The sequence below is a fragment of the Nerophis ophidion genome, linkage group LG12 (assembly GCF_033978795.1).
Source record: "Nerophis ophidion isolate RoL-2023_Sa linkage group LG12, RoL_Noph_v1.0, whole genome shotgun sequence".
Classification (NCBI taxonomy): Eukaryota; Metazoa; Chordata; class Actinopteri; order Syngnathiformes; family Syngnathidae; genus Nerophis; species Nerophis ophidion.
Genome location: NC_084622.1, coordinates 22,617,495 through 22,635,287, shown reverse-complemented (window position 1 = coordinate 22,635,287; position 17,793 = coordinate 22,617,495). Strand labels below are relative to the sequence as shown.

Genomic DNA, 17,793 nt, shown 5'->3' with positions numbered 1-17,793 from the left:
TCATGATATGGCCTACAAATATTGAGATATTAATAAAAGGCCGTATTGCCCAGCCCTAGTCTACATTAAAACATTCTTGTTATGGGGCATTCATCTTCCGCTGTGGCCATTTCTAACTTAAAGTAGTGTAAAGTTCTTACTTATATCTGTCAGTAGACTAGCTATCAAAGCACTAAAACATACCCGTGTAGTGATTTTACATTATTCACTCAAGGATCTTTTAACTAAAGATTTCCGGTCGGATGTTTTTTCACGGGATATATTTCTGGCGAATGAGGAGATGCTGCTCCGTTATTGATTGAAGTAAAGTCTGAATTTCATTAAACACTGTTAGCGCCATTTTTGACACTTCTTCCACTCCCGTCCTTGCACGCTACACCGTGACAAGAAAGATGACGGAGAGAAGACGCTGTTGAAGGCTAGCCACGTAAATAAGAAAGGCCACAAAATGGCGCATTCTGAAGAGACGCTCTGAAAGCTACTTGAAGATGATCCGTAAAATATCATCCATGCAACATTTTGACCAAAGAACCACCATTACATGTTATGTAGACCACAAGATAGTGTTTTAGATTTAGGAAAAAAATCATATATGACCGCTTTAAAGGCCTACTGAAAGCCACTACTAGCGACCACGCAGTCTGATAGTTTATATATCAATGATGAAATATTAACATTGCAACACATGCCAATACGGCCGCTTTAGTTTACTAAATTCCAATTTTTAATTTCCCGCAGAGTTTCTTGTTGAAAACGTCGCGAAATGATGACGTGTATGATGTCGTGTGTTTGTGACGTTATTGGTCAGAGCGGACATTTTAGTCTAGCACCACTTACGGCTAAAAGTTGTCTCTTTTCATCGCATAATTACACAGTATTCTGGACATCTGTGTTGCTGTGATCTTGGCTCCTCCATGGCTTCTCTCAGAGACACTGGCAGACTTTCAGGTATTAGTTTATAATCTCACTAAAACACTATTAACACAATAAGCAGATAAGGGATTTTCCAGAATTATCCTAGTAAATGTGTGTAATAACTGAATCGCTCCCACTGCCGTCGCCTTTTTCTTTCTTTCTAGTGCTTCACTCTCACTTTCCTCATCCACCAATCGTTCATCCTCGCTCAAATTAATGGGGAAATTGTCGCTTTCTCTGTCCGAATCGCTCTTTCTGCTGGTGGTTATGATTATAAACAATGTTCAGATGTGAGGAGCTCCACAACCCGTGACGTCACGCGCACATCGTCTGCTACTTCCGGTACAGGCAAGGCTTTTTTATTAGCGACCAAATGTTGCGAACTTTATCGTGGATGTTCTCTACTAAATCCTTTCAGCAAAAATATGGCAATATCGCGAAATGATCAAGTATGACACATAGAATGGACCTGCTATCCCCGTTTGAATAAGAACGTCTCATTTCAGTAGGCCTTTAAACGCGCCTTTTGTATGAAAATAGACTTGAATAGACCGCTCATCGTTCTGAAAAATATGGTAAATCGAATAGATTTGGCAGTAGCAGTTATTTACACCCCGGTGGTAGAATGGTAGACTTTGAGCACAGGATATTCCACAAATAATTGAGCACAGTGGCTAAGTTTTGACAAGGCCCAGCTCTGTTTTCATTCCAGAAGGGAACCCTTCAATGATTTATAACTTCTTGTTTTGATTGTTTCGTGAGGATGGCGTGTGGCCAACAAGCAGCTAACACGGATAAAGAGCGAGGACTACGAAACGTACACACAGTTGGAAGGGTGGTGGTCAAGGGAGAAAAGGGAGATCAGAGGTGAGAAATTAAGACTCATGTGTCGGGGAGGGGGTGCGCAGGAAACCCCATTGTGTGGTGGCTTCAGCCATTTCCTGTTTGTGTGCCAGCTGTACTTCCCTCCTTCCTGTTTTACCCAGGAAGTCCTTGTCACGTTCCAGCTCGGATCAGACTTCTGAGTGTGTTTAGTGGCTCTCAAAACATTGTCATTCCGAAATTCCATTTTCTGTTGCCTATTTGCAGAGCAGTCAAACATTTTAATTTCATTCATTTTTTAGTTTCCTTTATTTAACCAGGTCAAAACTCATCGAGAATAAAATCTCTTTTACAAGCGCGAGCTGGCCTAGAGCAGTGGTTCTCGACCGTTTTCCTGTGAACAATTTTTTAATTCAAGTACCCCCTAATCAGAGCAAAGCATTTTTGGTTGAAAAAAAGAGATATAGAAGTAAAATACAGCACTGTGTCATCAGTTTCTGATTTATTAAATTGTATAACAGTGCAAAATATTGCTCATTTGTAGTGGTCTTTCTTGAACTATTTGGAAAAATAGATATAAAAATAACTAAAAACTTGTTGAGAAATAAACAAGTGATTCAATTATAAATAAATATTTTTTACACATAGGAGTAATCATCAACTCAAAGGCCTACTGAAATGAGATGTTCTTATTTAAACGGGGATAGCAGGTCCACTCTATGTGTCATACTTGATCATTTCGCGATATTGCCATATTTTTGCTGAAAGGATTTAGTAAAGAACATCGACGATAAAGTTTGTAACTTTTGGTCGCTAATAAAAAAGCCTTGCCTGTACCGGAAGTAGCAGACGATGTGCGCGTGACGTCACGGGTTGTGGAGCTCCTCACGTCTGAACATTGTTTACAATCATGGCCACCAGCAGCTAGAGCGATTCGAACCAAGAAAGCGACAATTTCCCCATTAATTTGAGCGAGGATGAAAGATTCGTGGCTTCACGGTGGCAGAGGGGTTAGTGCATCTGCCTCACAATACGAAGGTCCTGCAGTCCTGGGTTCAAATCCAGGCTCGGGATCTTTCTGTGTGGAGTTTGCATGTTCTCCCCGTGAATGCGTGGGTTCCCTCCGGGTACTCCGGCTTCCTCCCACCTCCAAAGACATGCACCTGGGGATAGGTTGATTGGCAACACTAAATTGGCCCTAGTGTGTGAATGTGAGTGCGAGTGTTGTCTGTCTATCTGTGTTGGCCCTGCGACGAGGTGGCGACTTGTCCAGGGTGTACCCCGCCTTCCGCCCGATTGTAGCTGAGATAGGCGCCAGCGCCCCCCGCGACCCCGAAAGGGAATAAGCGGTAGAAAATGGATGGATGGATGGATGAAAGATTCGTGCATGAAGATAATGACAGTGAAGGACTAGAAAGAAAAAAAAGGCGAGGGCAGTGAGAGCGATTCAGATGTTATTAGACACATTTACTAGGATAATTCTGGAAAATGTCTTATCTGCCTATTGTGTTGCTAGTGCTTTAGTGAGATTATATAGTACCTGAAACTCGGAGGGTTTGTGGCCACGGGTGTTATGACCGCCAGTGTCTCTGAGGGAAGCCACACGGCTGCAGCAGGACACAAGCACAATGTTAATATTTCATCATTGATATATAAACTATCAGACTGCGTGGTCGCTAGTAGTGGCGTTCAGTAGGCCTTTAAAGTGCCCTCTTTAGGGATTGTAATAGAGATCCATCTGGATTCATCAACTTCATTCTAAACATTTCTTCACAAAAAAAGAAATCTTTAACATCAATATTTATGGAACATGTCCACAAAAAATCTAGCTGTCAACACTGAATATTGCATTGTTGCATTTCTTTTCACACTTTATGAACTTCCATTCATATATTGTTGAAGTATTATTCAATAAATATATTTATAAAGGATTTTATAATTGTTGCTATTTTTAGAATATTTTAAAAAAATCTCACGTACCCCTTGGCATACCTTCAAGTACCCCCATTTGAGAACCACTGGCCTAGAGGGCCTGGCCATTTTTTACACCCTTTAGTGCAGTTCGGTTGGACGAAAACTGTAATCGTAGGAAAGTAACGGTATCAAAATCTCATGATACGATATTATCATGTTATTAAGGTCATGGTATGATTTTATTGTGGTATATGTAAAAAAATATATATACATAAAATGCCATAGTGTGTCTAAGTGCCAAGAAATGTTTGGGACAAAAACACTTGTTGCAATTGAACACAAATATAATGCTAAAATGTTCTAATCAAACAACAACTTTTAGGTGCAAATAATTGTGCAAGGACATCCCTTGTTTGAAGCAAATATTTAAAAAAAACTACAGTTAAGACTTGAGTGTCTTTAACTTTTACTTTCTTAGAAGCAGTGTTCTCCACAGTGTACATGTTAACTAACAATTTCACTCTAAATACATCGCAAACTGATGTTTGGTGTAGAAATGTCCGATAATATCGGGCTGCCGATATTATCAGCCGATAAAGGCTTTAAAATGTAATATCGGAAATTATCGGTATCGGTTTCAAAAAATAAAATGGACGACTTTTTAAAACACCACTGTACGAAGTATTACACTGACGTAGGGAGAAGTACAGAGCGCCAATGAACCTTAAAGGCACTGCCTTCGCATGCCGGCCCAATCACATATCTACGGCTTTTCACACACACAAATTAATGCAAGGCATACTTGGTCAACAGCCATACAGGTCACACTGAGGGTGGCCGTATAAACAACTTTAACACTGTTACAAATATGCGAACACACACCAAACAAGAATGCCAAACACATTTCGGGAGAAGATCCGCAGCGTAACACAACATAAACACAACAGAACACATATCCAGACCCCCTAGCAGCAATAACTCTTCCGGGACGCTAGAATATACACCCAAAGTAACTCCAAAAAACTTGCATTTACAATCCGCACAACCCATTGAAATACACAGAAATAAATTCCAACCAAGCTTGACCCCACAGAAATTGCACTTTTATCGTGCCTTTCAAAAAGAAAAAAATAACTTTTAGTAAATAAAAACTAAAAAAAAAAAAAAATACAATATAATGTACTACAAACAACCACAGAAGTTGTATGTAATGTAATAAAATCTTAAAGCACTTACTTGAGGACTAGATTAATGCGGTCTCTTCTTTGGGTCGGTTCCTTGTTTCTCTCTTGAGATCTGGCAGCACTCTCTCGGTTGTGTAAACAATAGGAACTAGGAAGTTGTTTATGTTGCTCTCAGAACTCTTTGAGTGACGGGCCAGGGTGGTCAGGGTTGAAAGCAACAGATGTCTGCACAAGATTCAGTGAGCAATACTACTGCTCGCTCGGCCCGTTTGTAGAGTCAGTGGAAAGGAACAAACCAAAATACGTCGATCCGAGTATTTGGCAGCTTCTTTTTATTTTCATAGATTAATGTTCGCTGTGTGGATGTTGTTTTGGCGCGGAAGCTGAATTTTTTTCTTCGGCGTGGTGCACGTTAGGGCATGTTTTTAATAGTTTGTTCTACTCATTCTGTGGGTGTCGTCTTTGGTACTCACTTTCTTAGTTCCATGGATTGGAGGGCAGGATTGTATCTATCTCAGGTTGTGGGCTCTTTATTTGATAGGGACATTGTACAACACATACTTATACTATACATAGTATAAGTCTGCTATAGTATAACTTATACTGGAGGCCACGCCCCCTCCAGCTCCATGCGGACCAGGGTGAGGACAGCCTTTTTTCACATCAGCTTTCCCCCAATATAAAAACGTGTCTGCCTAATGATGTTATAACTGTAGAATGATCGAGGGCGAGTTCTTGGTTTTTTATGTGGGTTTATTGTTAGGCAGTTTCATTAACGTCCTACCCGCGCGGTAACACACAACAACAGCAGTCACGTTTTCGTCTACTGTAAAGCAGTTCGTCTGCTGTAAACAGCAATGTTGTGACACTCTTTAACAGGACAATACTGCCATCTACTGTACATGCACCACAACACCTCCAGGCAACTTCAACCCTTTACTAATACCCTCCTCCATTCACACCCCATCTCCCCGGATTGTAAATAACCTAATGTAAATAATTGAATGTATTTCTAATGTATTTACTTGTTCTTATGCTATGTGAACTCACTATGTTCTCTGCTGGCTGTTCATATCCTACTAAGTAAGACCTACACTGTTTCAATGTCCATTTCTCTGTTGATGCAATTGTTGATGACTGAAGTACTGATATCAACCAAAGCTCCTCATCCCACCCCCCGGATTGTAAATAGTGTAAATAATTCAATGTATATACTATGATAACTTGTGTAATGACTGTATTATGCTGATAGTATATATTTGTACCATGAATTGATAAACGTGGACCCCTACTTAAAGACGTTGAAAAACGTTCTGGGTGTTACCATTTAGTGGTCAATTGTACGGAATATGTACTGTACTGTGCAATCTACTAATAAAAGTATCAATCAATCAATCAATCAATCAATCAATCAATCAATCAATCAATCAAAAAGGCAACATCACACAGCATGATAGGCTGACAAACACAGCTGAGCTAGAATGCTGCTCTGAGCACGCTCTCGCTTATGTCACATGTCACTTGGCAACAGGCACCGCCTTTGAAAGGCACACACACACACACACACACACACACACACACACACACACACACACACACACACACACACACAAACACACACTCTGCTCTCATGAAACGTCGCTCAACTGCATATGCCAAATATGTGAAGGTTTTTTTTTAAGTGAACCAATATTTACTTCCTCTAATAATTAATTACATTTAATAATGAGAAATCCCGTTAGTAATTCAATTACTTTTTTGACAAAGTAACGGGAAATTATAATTATGCTAGATCTCTTTGACGTCCATTGCACCGGTCGCGCAGAGCGGGGTCCCTGTTAAATATAGGTGAATAAACACGACGTCTATTCCAATTCACAACTTTTAATTAACTGCTACACAGAGGAAAAACCGGAAACACTTGCTCCCCACTTCCTGCCCAAAAAGAATGCGCATGCGTTAACCCAGTATGTGGAGAAACATGTTAATAATCCCAACATCTGCGGTCCCCTCCAAGGTTTCTCATTGTCCCATTGGGTTGAGTTTTTCCTTGCCCTGATGTGGGATCTAAACCAAAGATGTCGTTGTGGTTTGTGCAGCCCTTTGAGATACTCGTGATTTAGGGCTATATAAATATTGTAATATTGATTGAATTAGTTAGTTTTTAAACGTAATTTTCAGAACAATGGTCACTGCTGACCAATAAAACAAGAAATCATTGACACCTTTTTTTGTGTGATATATTTTGGCTCCCTTTGAAATTTCCCTGTGAGAAGGAAATGGAGAAGATGCAAGTACAATTAATTTAGAGGAAAGTGAATTAAGTACCATGTTGAATCTATGAGCTAATAAGAGTTTTAGAACGAGATAAGCCCTGATGGCGGATTCCTTATTTTCCCACCAAACCTGAGATTGCGGCCAGTGCCTTTTCTTTCAAACCCAGAACACACTGTTTTACATTCATGTTTATCCACCTAACCTCTAACTCATTTCCCTCACAGCGGTGGAAGAAGGGGAAGCTTCAGAGTGTGGCCAGACCTGGGATGAATCAACTGTCCAGACAGGTTAGTGTATACAAAAACACACACACACACACACCCCAACAGCACACAGGGGACCCAAGTGTAGATACGTCTCACACAAACGACCTGCATGTCATTTGTAATTTCACTTCCATATGGTTTTATCCAGGGTTGCACCATGGGATAAGTTGAGGGATGCCATGACTATTACGGGGAATATGATGGAGGGGAAACCAAACTGTCTAAAGAAAGCAGGAGATTTGGAAGAAGGGCTAGTGAGATGTGGGAAGAGTCACCTCGTTGGTCTCAGGAGGAAGACCGAATGGAAAGAGAGATGACAAAGGGGGAAGTGGAGAGCAAGATTTGTGTGCTTTTCCTCCGCGCTTTGTTGTCCGCTGATATCCTGGGAGGAAATTGACTTGTTGTTGTCTTTTATGTTATACTGGATTTAGCTTTTCCTAAATATGTTCAACCTGCTTTACCCACTGCCCACGTAGAATCAACTATGAACTTCTACTAAACACCATAATGAGTAACATTAGGGGTGTCCAAACTTTTTCCACTGAGGGCCGCAGACTGAAAAATCAATTTACCATGAATTGATTAACGTGGACCCCGACTTAAACAAGTTGAAAAACTTATTGGGGTGTTACCATTTAATGGTCAATTGTGCGGAATATGTACTTTACTGTGCAATCTACTAATAAAAGTATCAATCAATCAATCAACAAGTATGCAGGGGCCATTTTGATTGTTTTCCTTTTTAAAAGCAATACAATAGTTGTTGTTTTTTTACCTTTATGGCTTTCCTCAACTTTGGTCCCCGGTCTCCAGAAGGGTCTCAGTCATAAAAATGTTAGAAATAAGTCATACATTGTTATTTTTTCATTTAACGCTTGAATCTCGAGATCAGGCTTCACGGTGGCAGAGGGGTTAGTGCGTCCGCCTCACAATACGAAGGTCCTGAGCAGTCCTGGGTTCAATCCCAGGCTCGGGATCTTTCTGTGTGGAGTTTGCATGTCCTCCCCGTGAAAGAGTGGGTTCCCTCCGGGTACTCCGGCTTCCTCCCACTTCCAAAGACACGCACCTGGGGATAGGCCCCTCCCACCTCCAAAAACATGCACCTGGGGATAGGCCCCTCCCACCTCCAAAGACATGCACCTGGGGATAGGCCCCTCCCACTTCCAAAGACATGCACCTGGGGATTGGTTGATTGGCAACACTAAATCGTCCTTAGTGTGTGAATGTGAGTGTGAATGTTGTCTGTCTATCTGTGTTGGCCCTGCGATGAGGTAGTGACTTGTCCAGGGTGTACACCAACTTCCGCCCGATTGTAGCTGAGATAGGCGCCAGCGTCCCCCGAAACCCCAAAAGGGAATAAGCGGTAGAAAATGGATGGATCTCGAGATCAACTTCAGGTCTGTCTGTCGTTATAAGGTTTTTTTAAATTGTGTTTTTTATGTTCATGGCCTTTGTCAAAACCCTTATTTATATGGCAAACACACAAACTATGCAAACTTTTCCCCCAAATCGTTTTAAAGTGGAATATTTGATGTGAGGTACTTGGAACCCTAAATAAGTCAATAATTCATAACAATAAAAAAAGAATAAGTGTTGAAAATAAGCCAAATGTATATTTATATTTTTTTACTTTAACGCTTAAGTCTGTAGATCTCTTGATTATAAGATTTTATCATTTTTTTCATACTTTTGGGATTTTTGATGCCTTTTTTGTGAAAGAAAACTTTGTTTCGCACAAAATATGCAATATTATCCCCCCAAAAATAATATTTGAAAGTGAAATTGTTCCAGTGAAGTAATTGGAGCCTTCAGCAGGTCAATAACAGTCCGCATGGCAGCTTTGTGTTATTTGTGTCAACATTGCAACTTTTTCTTGTTACATGTCACTGTTTACTCTTTTATTACACTCTTTTATGTTTTACATTTTTATCATAGTATGATTTTAGAATGGGCTGGGGGTCATTAACAAATTAGCTGGGGGCCACAAATGGCCCTAGGGCTGCACTTTGGACATGCCTGAGTTACATGATCCATCCATCCATCCATCCATCAATTTTCTTCCGCTTATCCAAGGTCGGGTCACGGGGGCAGCAGCCCAAGCAGGGAAACCCAGACTTCCCTCTCCCCAGCCACTTCGTCCAGCTCCTCCCGGGGGATCCCGAGGTGTTGCCAAGCTAGCGGGTAGACTTAATCTTCCCAACGTGTCCTGGGTCTTCCCCGTGGCCTCCTGGCGGTTGGAAGTACCCCAAACACCTTCCTAGGGAGGCGTTCGGGTGGCATCCTGACCAGATGCCCGAACCACTTCATCTGGCTCCTCTCCATGTGGAGGAGCAGCTGCTTTACTTTGAGTTCTTCTCAGATGGCAGAGCTTCTCACCCTATCTCTAAGGAATCTCCCGCCTGGGTAACCGGCCAGAGGGGGCCGCTCCGATGGCAAGTCGTGTTTGCCATTGGGTTAGAGGGGAAAAGGTAAAGGGAGGAAACTGGACGCTTTCCTAGGACCGAGCCCCTGTCGCTCAAGTCCCGAGAGCCCTAAGTACCTGGGTGGAATCAGGTCCAGGATATCATTCAGGCGGGAAATGCAAAAAAAATGTGTCCAGGACAGCGCCCCCTAGGCGGACACGCACCCAGGACCAAGCCCCTGTCGCTCAAGCCCTGGAAGCCCCTAGCACCTCGGTGGAATCAGATCCAGGATTTTATTCATGCGGGAAATGTCAAAAATGTGTCCGGGACAGCGCCACCTAGCGGAGGAAACTCATTTCGGCCGCTTGTTAATGGTAAATGGGTTATACTTGTATAGCGCTTTTCTACCTTGAAGGTACACAAAGCACTGACACTATTTCCACATTCACCCATTCACACACTGATGGCGGGAGCTGCCATGCAAGGCGCTAACCACGACTCATCAGGAGCAAGGGTGAAGTGTCTTGCTCAAGGACACAAAGGACGTGACTGGGTTGGTAGAAGGTGGGGATTGAACCAGGAGCCCTCAGGTAGCTGTCACGGCCTCTTTCCAGACCGCGCCACGCCATCCCCGTGATCTTGTCCCTTCGGTCATAACTCAAAGCTCATGACCATAAGTGAGGATGGGAACATAGATCGACCGGTAAATTACATTAAGTTACATGATGACATGATGATAAAGAAATTAAGTGAAGACGTACCGTATTTTATTCGGACTATAAGGCGCACTTAAAATCCTATCATTCTCTCAAAACTCGACAGTGAGAGTTACATGATGACATGATGATAAAGAAATTAAGTGAAGACGTACCGTATTTTATTCGGACTATAAGGCGCACTTAAAATCCTTTCATTCTCTCAAAACTCGACAGTGAGCCTTATAACCCGGTGCGCCTAATGGTTGGAATGATTTTGGTTGTGCTTACCGACCTCGAAGCTATTTTATTTGGTGTATGGTGAAATAAGTGTGACCAGTAAATGGCAGTCACACCTAAGAGATACGTGTGGACTGCAATATGATGGCAGTCACACATAAAAAATACGTGTAGACTGCAATATGACTCAAGTAAATAACACCAACACCAAAATGGTGTATGTTCCATTGAGAATATACAACATTACACACGCCGCTCAAAAATCTATCAACATGTGACGGAGTTGGGAGAGTGGCCGTGCCAGCAACCTGATGGTTCCTGGTTCAATCCCCACCTTCTACCAACCTAGTCACGTCCGTTGCGTCCTTGAGCAAGACACTTCACCCTTGCTCCTGATGGGTCTTGGTTAGGGCCCTGCATGGCAGCTCCCTCCATCAGTGTGTGAATGTGTGATTGTGGAAATAGTGTCAAAGCGCTTTGAGTTCTTAAAAAAAAAAGGTAGAACAGCGCTATAGAAGTACAACGCATTTAACATTTAGTACGACTTTGGTAAGCTATGAAGCCGCATGGTTCGATGGATTGGACTGTGCTTCAACATACCAGTATTATTATGGTGTGTGTATAAGGTAACACATATTATCTGGCGTTTTTTTTTTTGCAATATCATGCAAAAGCAACTTTTCTTACCTTCTAGTACCTGCTGATCTGTATTTGGGATCTGCATAAGTCCTGAAAATTTGTGCTCGTCTGCGGTTGTAGTCCGTGTCAACACCGTAGTCGATAATCTTCTTCTTTTTCTTTATCTTCTTGTTAATGGGACATTCGTCCTTCGCTGTTGCCATTTCTAATATAAAGTAGTGTAAAGTTCTTACTTATATCTGTCAGTAAACTCGCATTGAAAGTGCTAAAACATACTGGTGTAGTGAGTTTACATTATTCACCCAAGGAATTCCAGTTATTAGAGAGTTCCGGTCGGACGGTTTTTCACGGGACACATTTCCGGCGTTGTGTTGTTGCACTAGTGAACCACGGATGAAGAGATGCTGCTCCGTTTTTGATTGAAGTAAAGTCTGAATGTCATTAAAACAGTTAGCGCCATCTTTTGACACTTCTTCCACTACCGTCCTTGCACGCTACACCGCTACAACAAAGTTGACAGGGAGAAGACGCTGTCGAAGGTGAGCCACGTAAATAAGACCGCCCACAAAACGACGCATCCTGAAGCGACTGTCAGGAAGCGGCTTGAAGATGATCCGTAAAACATCATCTATGCAACATTTTGACCAAAGAACCACCATTACATGTTAAGTAGACCACAAGGAAATCATAATATGACCTCTTTAATGCGCCTTTTGTATGAAAAAACACTTGAATAGACCCACTCCTCGGCAGTGCGCCTTATAATCCGGTGTGCCCTATGTTACAAAAAATACTGTACACAATATTAGGTGTACTGTACTCGATATACAAACCCCGTTTCCATATAAATTGGGAAATTGTGTTAGATGTAAATATAAACAGAATACAATGATTTGCAAATCATTTTCAACCCATATTCAGTTGAATGCACTACTAAGACAACATATTTGATGTTCAAACTCATAAACTTTATTTTTTTTGCAAATAATAATTTACTTAGAATTTCGTGGCTGCAACACGTGCCAAAGTAGTTGGGAAAGGGGCATGTTCACCACTGTGTTACATCACCTTTTCTTTTAACAACACTCAATAATCATTTGGGAGCTGAGGAAACTAATTGTTGAAGCTTTGAAAGTGGAATTCTTTCCCATTCTTGTTTTATGTAGAGCTTCAGTCGTTCAACAGTCCGGGCTCTCCGCTGTCGTATTTTACGCTTCATAATGCGCCACACATTTTCCATGGGAGACAGGTCCGGACTGCAGGCGGGCCAGGAAGGTGCCCACACTCTTTTACGAAGCCACGCTGTTGTAACACATGCTGAATGTGGCTTGACATTGTCTTGCTGAAATAAGCAGGGGCGTCCATGAAAAAGACTTAGATGGCAGCATATGTTGTTCTAAAACCTTTCAGCATTAATGGTGCCTTCACAGATGTGTAAGTTACCCATGCCTTGGGCACTAATGCACCCCCATACCATCACAGATGCTGGCTTTTGAACTTTGCGTCGATAACAGTCTGGATGGTTCGCTTCCCCTTTGGTCCGGATGACACGGTGTCGAATATTTCCAAAAACAATTTGAAATGTGGACTCGTCAGACCACAGAACACTTTTCCACTTAGCATCAGTCCATCTTGGATGATCTCGGGCCCAGAGAAGCCGGCGGCGTTTCTGGATGTTGTTGATAAATGGCTTTCGCTCTGCATAGTAGAGCTTTAACTCGCACTTACAGATGTAGCGACCTACTGTATTTAGTGACAGTGATTTTCTGAAATGTTCCTGAGCCCACTTGGTGATATCCTTTAGAGATTGATGTCGGTTTTTGACACAGTGCCGTCTGAGAGATCGAAGGTCACGGTCATTCAATGTTGTTTTCCGGCCATGCCGCTTACGTGGAGTGATTTCTCCAGATTCTCTGAACCTTTTGATGATATTATGGAGCGTAGATGTTGAAATCCCTAAATTTCTTGCAATTGCACTTTGAGAAAGGTTGTTCTTAAACTGTTTGACTATTTGCTCACGCAGTTGTGGACAAAGGGGTGTACCTCGCCCCATCCTTTCTTGTGAAAGACTGAGCATTTTTTGGGAAGCTGTTTTTATACCCAATCATGGCACCCACCTGTTCCCAATTAGCCTGCACACCTGTGGGAAATTCTAAATAAGTGTATGATGAGCATTCCTCAACTTTATCAGTACTTATTGCCACCTTTCCCAACTTCTTTGTCACGTGTTGCTTGCATCAAATTCTAAAGTTAATGATTATTTGCAAAAAAAACTATGTTTATCAGTTTGAACATCAAATATGTTGTCTCTGTAGCATATTCAACTGAATATGGGTTGAAAAAGATTTGCAAATCATTGTATTCTGTTTATATTTACATCTAACACAATTTCCCAACTCATATGGAAACGGGGTTTGTAATCAGCTGTTTTTTTATGTGAAGGACTACTTTAGGATACAAGACCATTGCTAAACACAGTTTCCAAATATATTGCAAGTTAGAAGATACTTGCCTCTCTTATCTTGTAGTTAGTGCTTAGTAAAGATGAAATCCCCAATTTCCCCACACATGGGGAAAAAATTAAAATGACCGTAGGTGTTTGCCAGCTGCGTCTACTATTTACAGCCTATCAGAGAACAGTTAAAAGACTTCCTCCGACTGCATCCCAGCAGGGAAATAAGATACTGCTGAACGTGGTAAATATGGAGTTAACGTTCTCCCAGCTTCTTCTCCTGCCCTGCTCCTCTGGGGATGCACGCATAGGAAAGTATCACCCTTGAGGGAGGGCAGTCGGGGGTCTATGACGTGATGAGGCCGCACAAACCCCTCCCTCTCCCTCACTTAGACCCCAACTAACCCTCCTCCAGGGGCAGCTATTCGTGTTTGTGTTTGTGTGTGTGTGTGTGTGTGTGTGTGTGTGTGTGTGTGTGTGTGTGTGTGTGTGTGTGTTTCAGGGGGTGCTGACTGAGGTCCTGGGTGGCTCACAAGAACTGCTGTGTGTGTCAGTTCCTGCAGGAAGCCGGAGTCCCGTGACACACACACACACACACACACACACACACACACACACACACACACACACACACACACACACACACACACACACACACACACACACACACATAAACACACCTCTGTGTTATCTCCAAAAAAAAACAACAACATACTGTCCCATTTTCCCTTATTCAGCCACTCTCCGGGCCTAGATGATCCGGATGGTTCTCCCTTCTCATATGTTTTTCTATCACTTGTTGTTCTATGGACGCTTTCCTCTTTTTTTTTTGTCACTGGCATTTTTTTTTCCTTTTGGAACTCATTTTCATGGACGTAAGAGAGTTATGTGTCTAAGTCAGGGGTCGGCAACCTAGAGTGTTAAAAGAGCCCCATTGGACTAAAAATACCAAAAAACTCATCTGTCTGAAGCCGCAAAAAATAAAAAAAACATACAAACCCCCGTTTCCATAGGAGCTGGGAAATTGTGTTAGATGTAAATATAAACAGAATACAATGATTTGCAAATTCTTTTTTAACCCATTTTCAGTTGAATGCACTACAAAGACAAGATACGCTGCTGATCCAACTCCGCTTGGGATGGTTTTCTTGTGGACGGGACTCTCGCTGCTGTCTTGGATCCACTATGGATTGAACTTTCACAGTATTATGTTAGACCCGCTCGACATCCATTGCTTTCGGTCCCCTAGAGGGGGGGTTGCCCACATTTGTGGTCCTCTCCAAGGTTCTCATAGTCATCATTGTCACCGACGTCCCACTGGGTGTGAGTTTTCCTTGCCCTTATGTGGGTTCTTCTGAGGATGTCGTAGTCGTAGTGGTTTGTACAGTCCTTTGAGACATTTGTAATTCAGGGCTATATAAATAACATTGATTGATTGATTTATTGATATTTGATGTTCAAACTCATAAACTTTTTTATTTTTTTGCCAAAAATAATCAACTTGGAATTTCATGGCTGAAACACGTTCCAAAGTAGTTGGGAAAGGGCATGTTCACCACTGTGTCAGACGATATCGAATATTTCCAAAAACAATATGAAATGTGGACTCGTCAGACCACAGAACACTTTTCTACTTTGTATCAGTCCATTTTAGATGATCTTAGGCCCAGAGAAGCCGGCGGCGTTTGTAGATGTTTTTGATAAATGACTTTAGATTTTTGCATAGTAGAGCTTTAACTCGCACTTACTGATGTAGCGACAAACTGTATTTAGTGACCATGGTTTTCTGTAGTGTTCCTGAGCCCATGTGGTGATTTTCTTTAGAAATTGATGTCGGTTTTTGATACAGTGCCGTCTGATGGATTGAAGGTCACGGTCATTCAATGTTGGTTTCTGGCCATGCCGCTTACGTGGAGTGATTTCTCCAGATTCTCTGAACCTTTTGATGATATTATGGAGCGGAGATGTTGAAATCCCTAAATGTTTTGTAATTGCACTTTGAGAATTGTTGTTCTTAAACTGTTTGACTATTTGCTCACGCAGTTGTGGACAAAGGGGTGTACCTCGCCCCATCCTTTCTTGTGAAAGACTGAGCATTTTTTGGGAAGCTGTTTTTATACCAAATCATGGCACCCACCTGTTCCCAAGTAGCCTGCACACCTGTGGGATGTTCCAAATAAGTGTTTGATGAGCATTCCTCAACTTTATCAGTATCTATTGCCACCTTTCCCAACTTCTTTGTCACGTGTTGCTGGCATCAAATTCTAAAGTTAATGATTATTTGCAAAAAAATAAATATACATATATTAGTTTGAACATCAAATATGTTGTCTTTGTAGCATATTCAACTGAATATGGGTTGAAAAGGATTTGCAAATCATTGTATTCCGTTTATATTTACAATTTCTAACACAATTTCCCAACTCATATGGAAACAGGGTTTGTGTACAAGTCTTATAATGAAGGCAACACATGACAAAAGTCTCCATAATAGCCTACTATCAAAATGACTATGTGTCACAGGCTGAAGCAACAGAAATGTTGAAATGTAATATTTATTCTACACATTTTTACAGCATTGGAAAAGATTAGTAAATCAGAGGCTACTCAGAAGGTGAGATAACTCCTGGAAATTACTGGCTTTTAATGTTCAAAGGTATAGATGTGTGTGTCCAAGTTTAAGGAAAAGGCAGGCTGTCTTCTTTTAATAGATTTATTCCAATCTTTTCAAGCTGGGTAATGTTTCCTGTGGTCTGGAACAACATGGCACACAAACAACTATGACAAATGCAGTCAATATTACATACAGTTAATGTGTCATTAGACATGCAAAACTAAATGATATACAAAGAGGATGAAAGTAAAGGTGATTAAATAAGCTCAAAAATACCTACAACTGAGGCATAATGATGCAATATGTACATACAGCTAGCCTAAAAAGCATGCTAACATCGATTAGCTTGCAGTCATGCAGTGACAAAATATGCCTGATGTGACCTAACAAGTCAATAACATCAACAAAGCGCACCTTTGTGCATTCACGCACAGTATACAACCTTTGGTGGACAAAATGAGACAAAGGAGTGAAAGACTTAACATGTAAACAAAGTGTTTTGTCAGAGTCCACACTATGGTGAGTTAAGGAACCGCCAAAATTAGTAGGACAAAACCCTGTTCACCAAATAGTGTCATCAGTGAAGCGCACACACACAACCTGTCATGTTTTGTGATCATGTTTTGTTTAGTTGTGTTATGTGACTTCAAGACTCCATTAGTTCCTGTTTTTTCACTCTCTTGTTTTGTTTCCATGACAACTCATTGGTTTCACCTGACTCATTTGGAATCGCGCACCTGTTGTTAATCATGTCACTATTCAAGCCTGTCATTTTCTGTTGGTCGTTCTGGTGTCATCACTCTTGTTTTTGCTCTGTCCATGCCATAGTTCGTACTGATGTTCATTGTTCATGCTGCCTTGCTCATGTCACAGTAGGTGTTGTTTGTTTTACGTTCATAGTTTGTGTTTGAGTATTGATTTTGTTCCCTGCGTTAAGTTTTGTGCCTCTACTGTAAGTGCCTTTTGTTTGTAGCTTTTGAGTTAAGATTAAAATCATGTATTTACCTTCACGCCATGTCCCGTCACCCTCCTTTGCATTCCGGGAAAACAAACCCCACCACAGTCCTCGTTATGACACAAACATATTAAACAGTGGGCTTTCTAACAATTGGGGAGGTTTGTGTCATGTTTGTCCTCAAACAAAAAACATACTAAAGCAAAAAAAAATGTTTTTCCCCATCTTTTTCCATTTTCAATCCTTTTAAAAAAAATGCTCCAGGGAGCCACTAGGGCGGCACTAAAGGATTGCTGACCCCAGGTCTAAGTAAAACATGGAGAATTACTATTATTATTATTATGCACCGACTAAGCGAACTAAGGAGAGAGAAGAAAGACGGATTGAAGGAATCCACAACACCGCCCCATCCTGCTAT

At 41.5% G+C, this 17,793-nt stretch overlaps 1 protein-coding gene across 3 annotated transcripts in view; it reads left to right on the top strand.

Moving 5' to 3' along the window:
* znf423 (zinc finger protein 423) overlaps positions 1-17,793 on the top strand; it is a 419,133-nt gene that overhangs the window by 55,366 nt on the left and 345,974 nt on the right. For all 3 annotated transcript variants that reach the window (XM_061917091.1, XM_061917090.1, XM_061917089.1), the window contains exon 2: positions 7,337-7,399. In XM_061917091.1, coding sequence (XP_061773075.1) covers positions 7,337-7,399 — 63 coding nt within the window. The remainder of the gene's footprint in view (positions 1-7,336; positions 7,400-17,793) is intronic.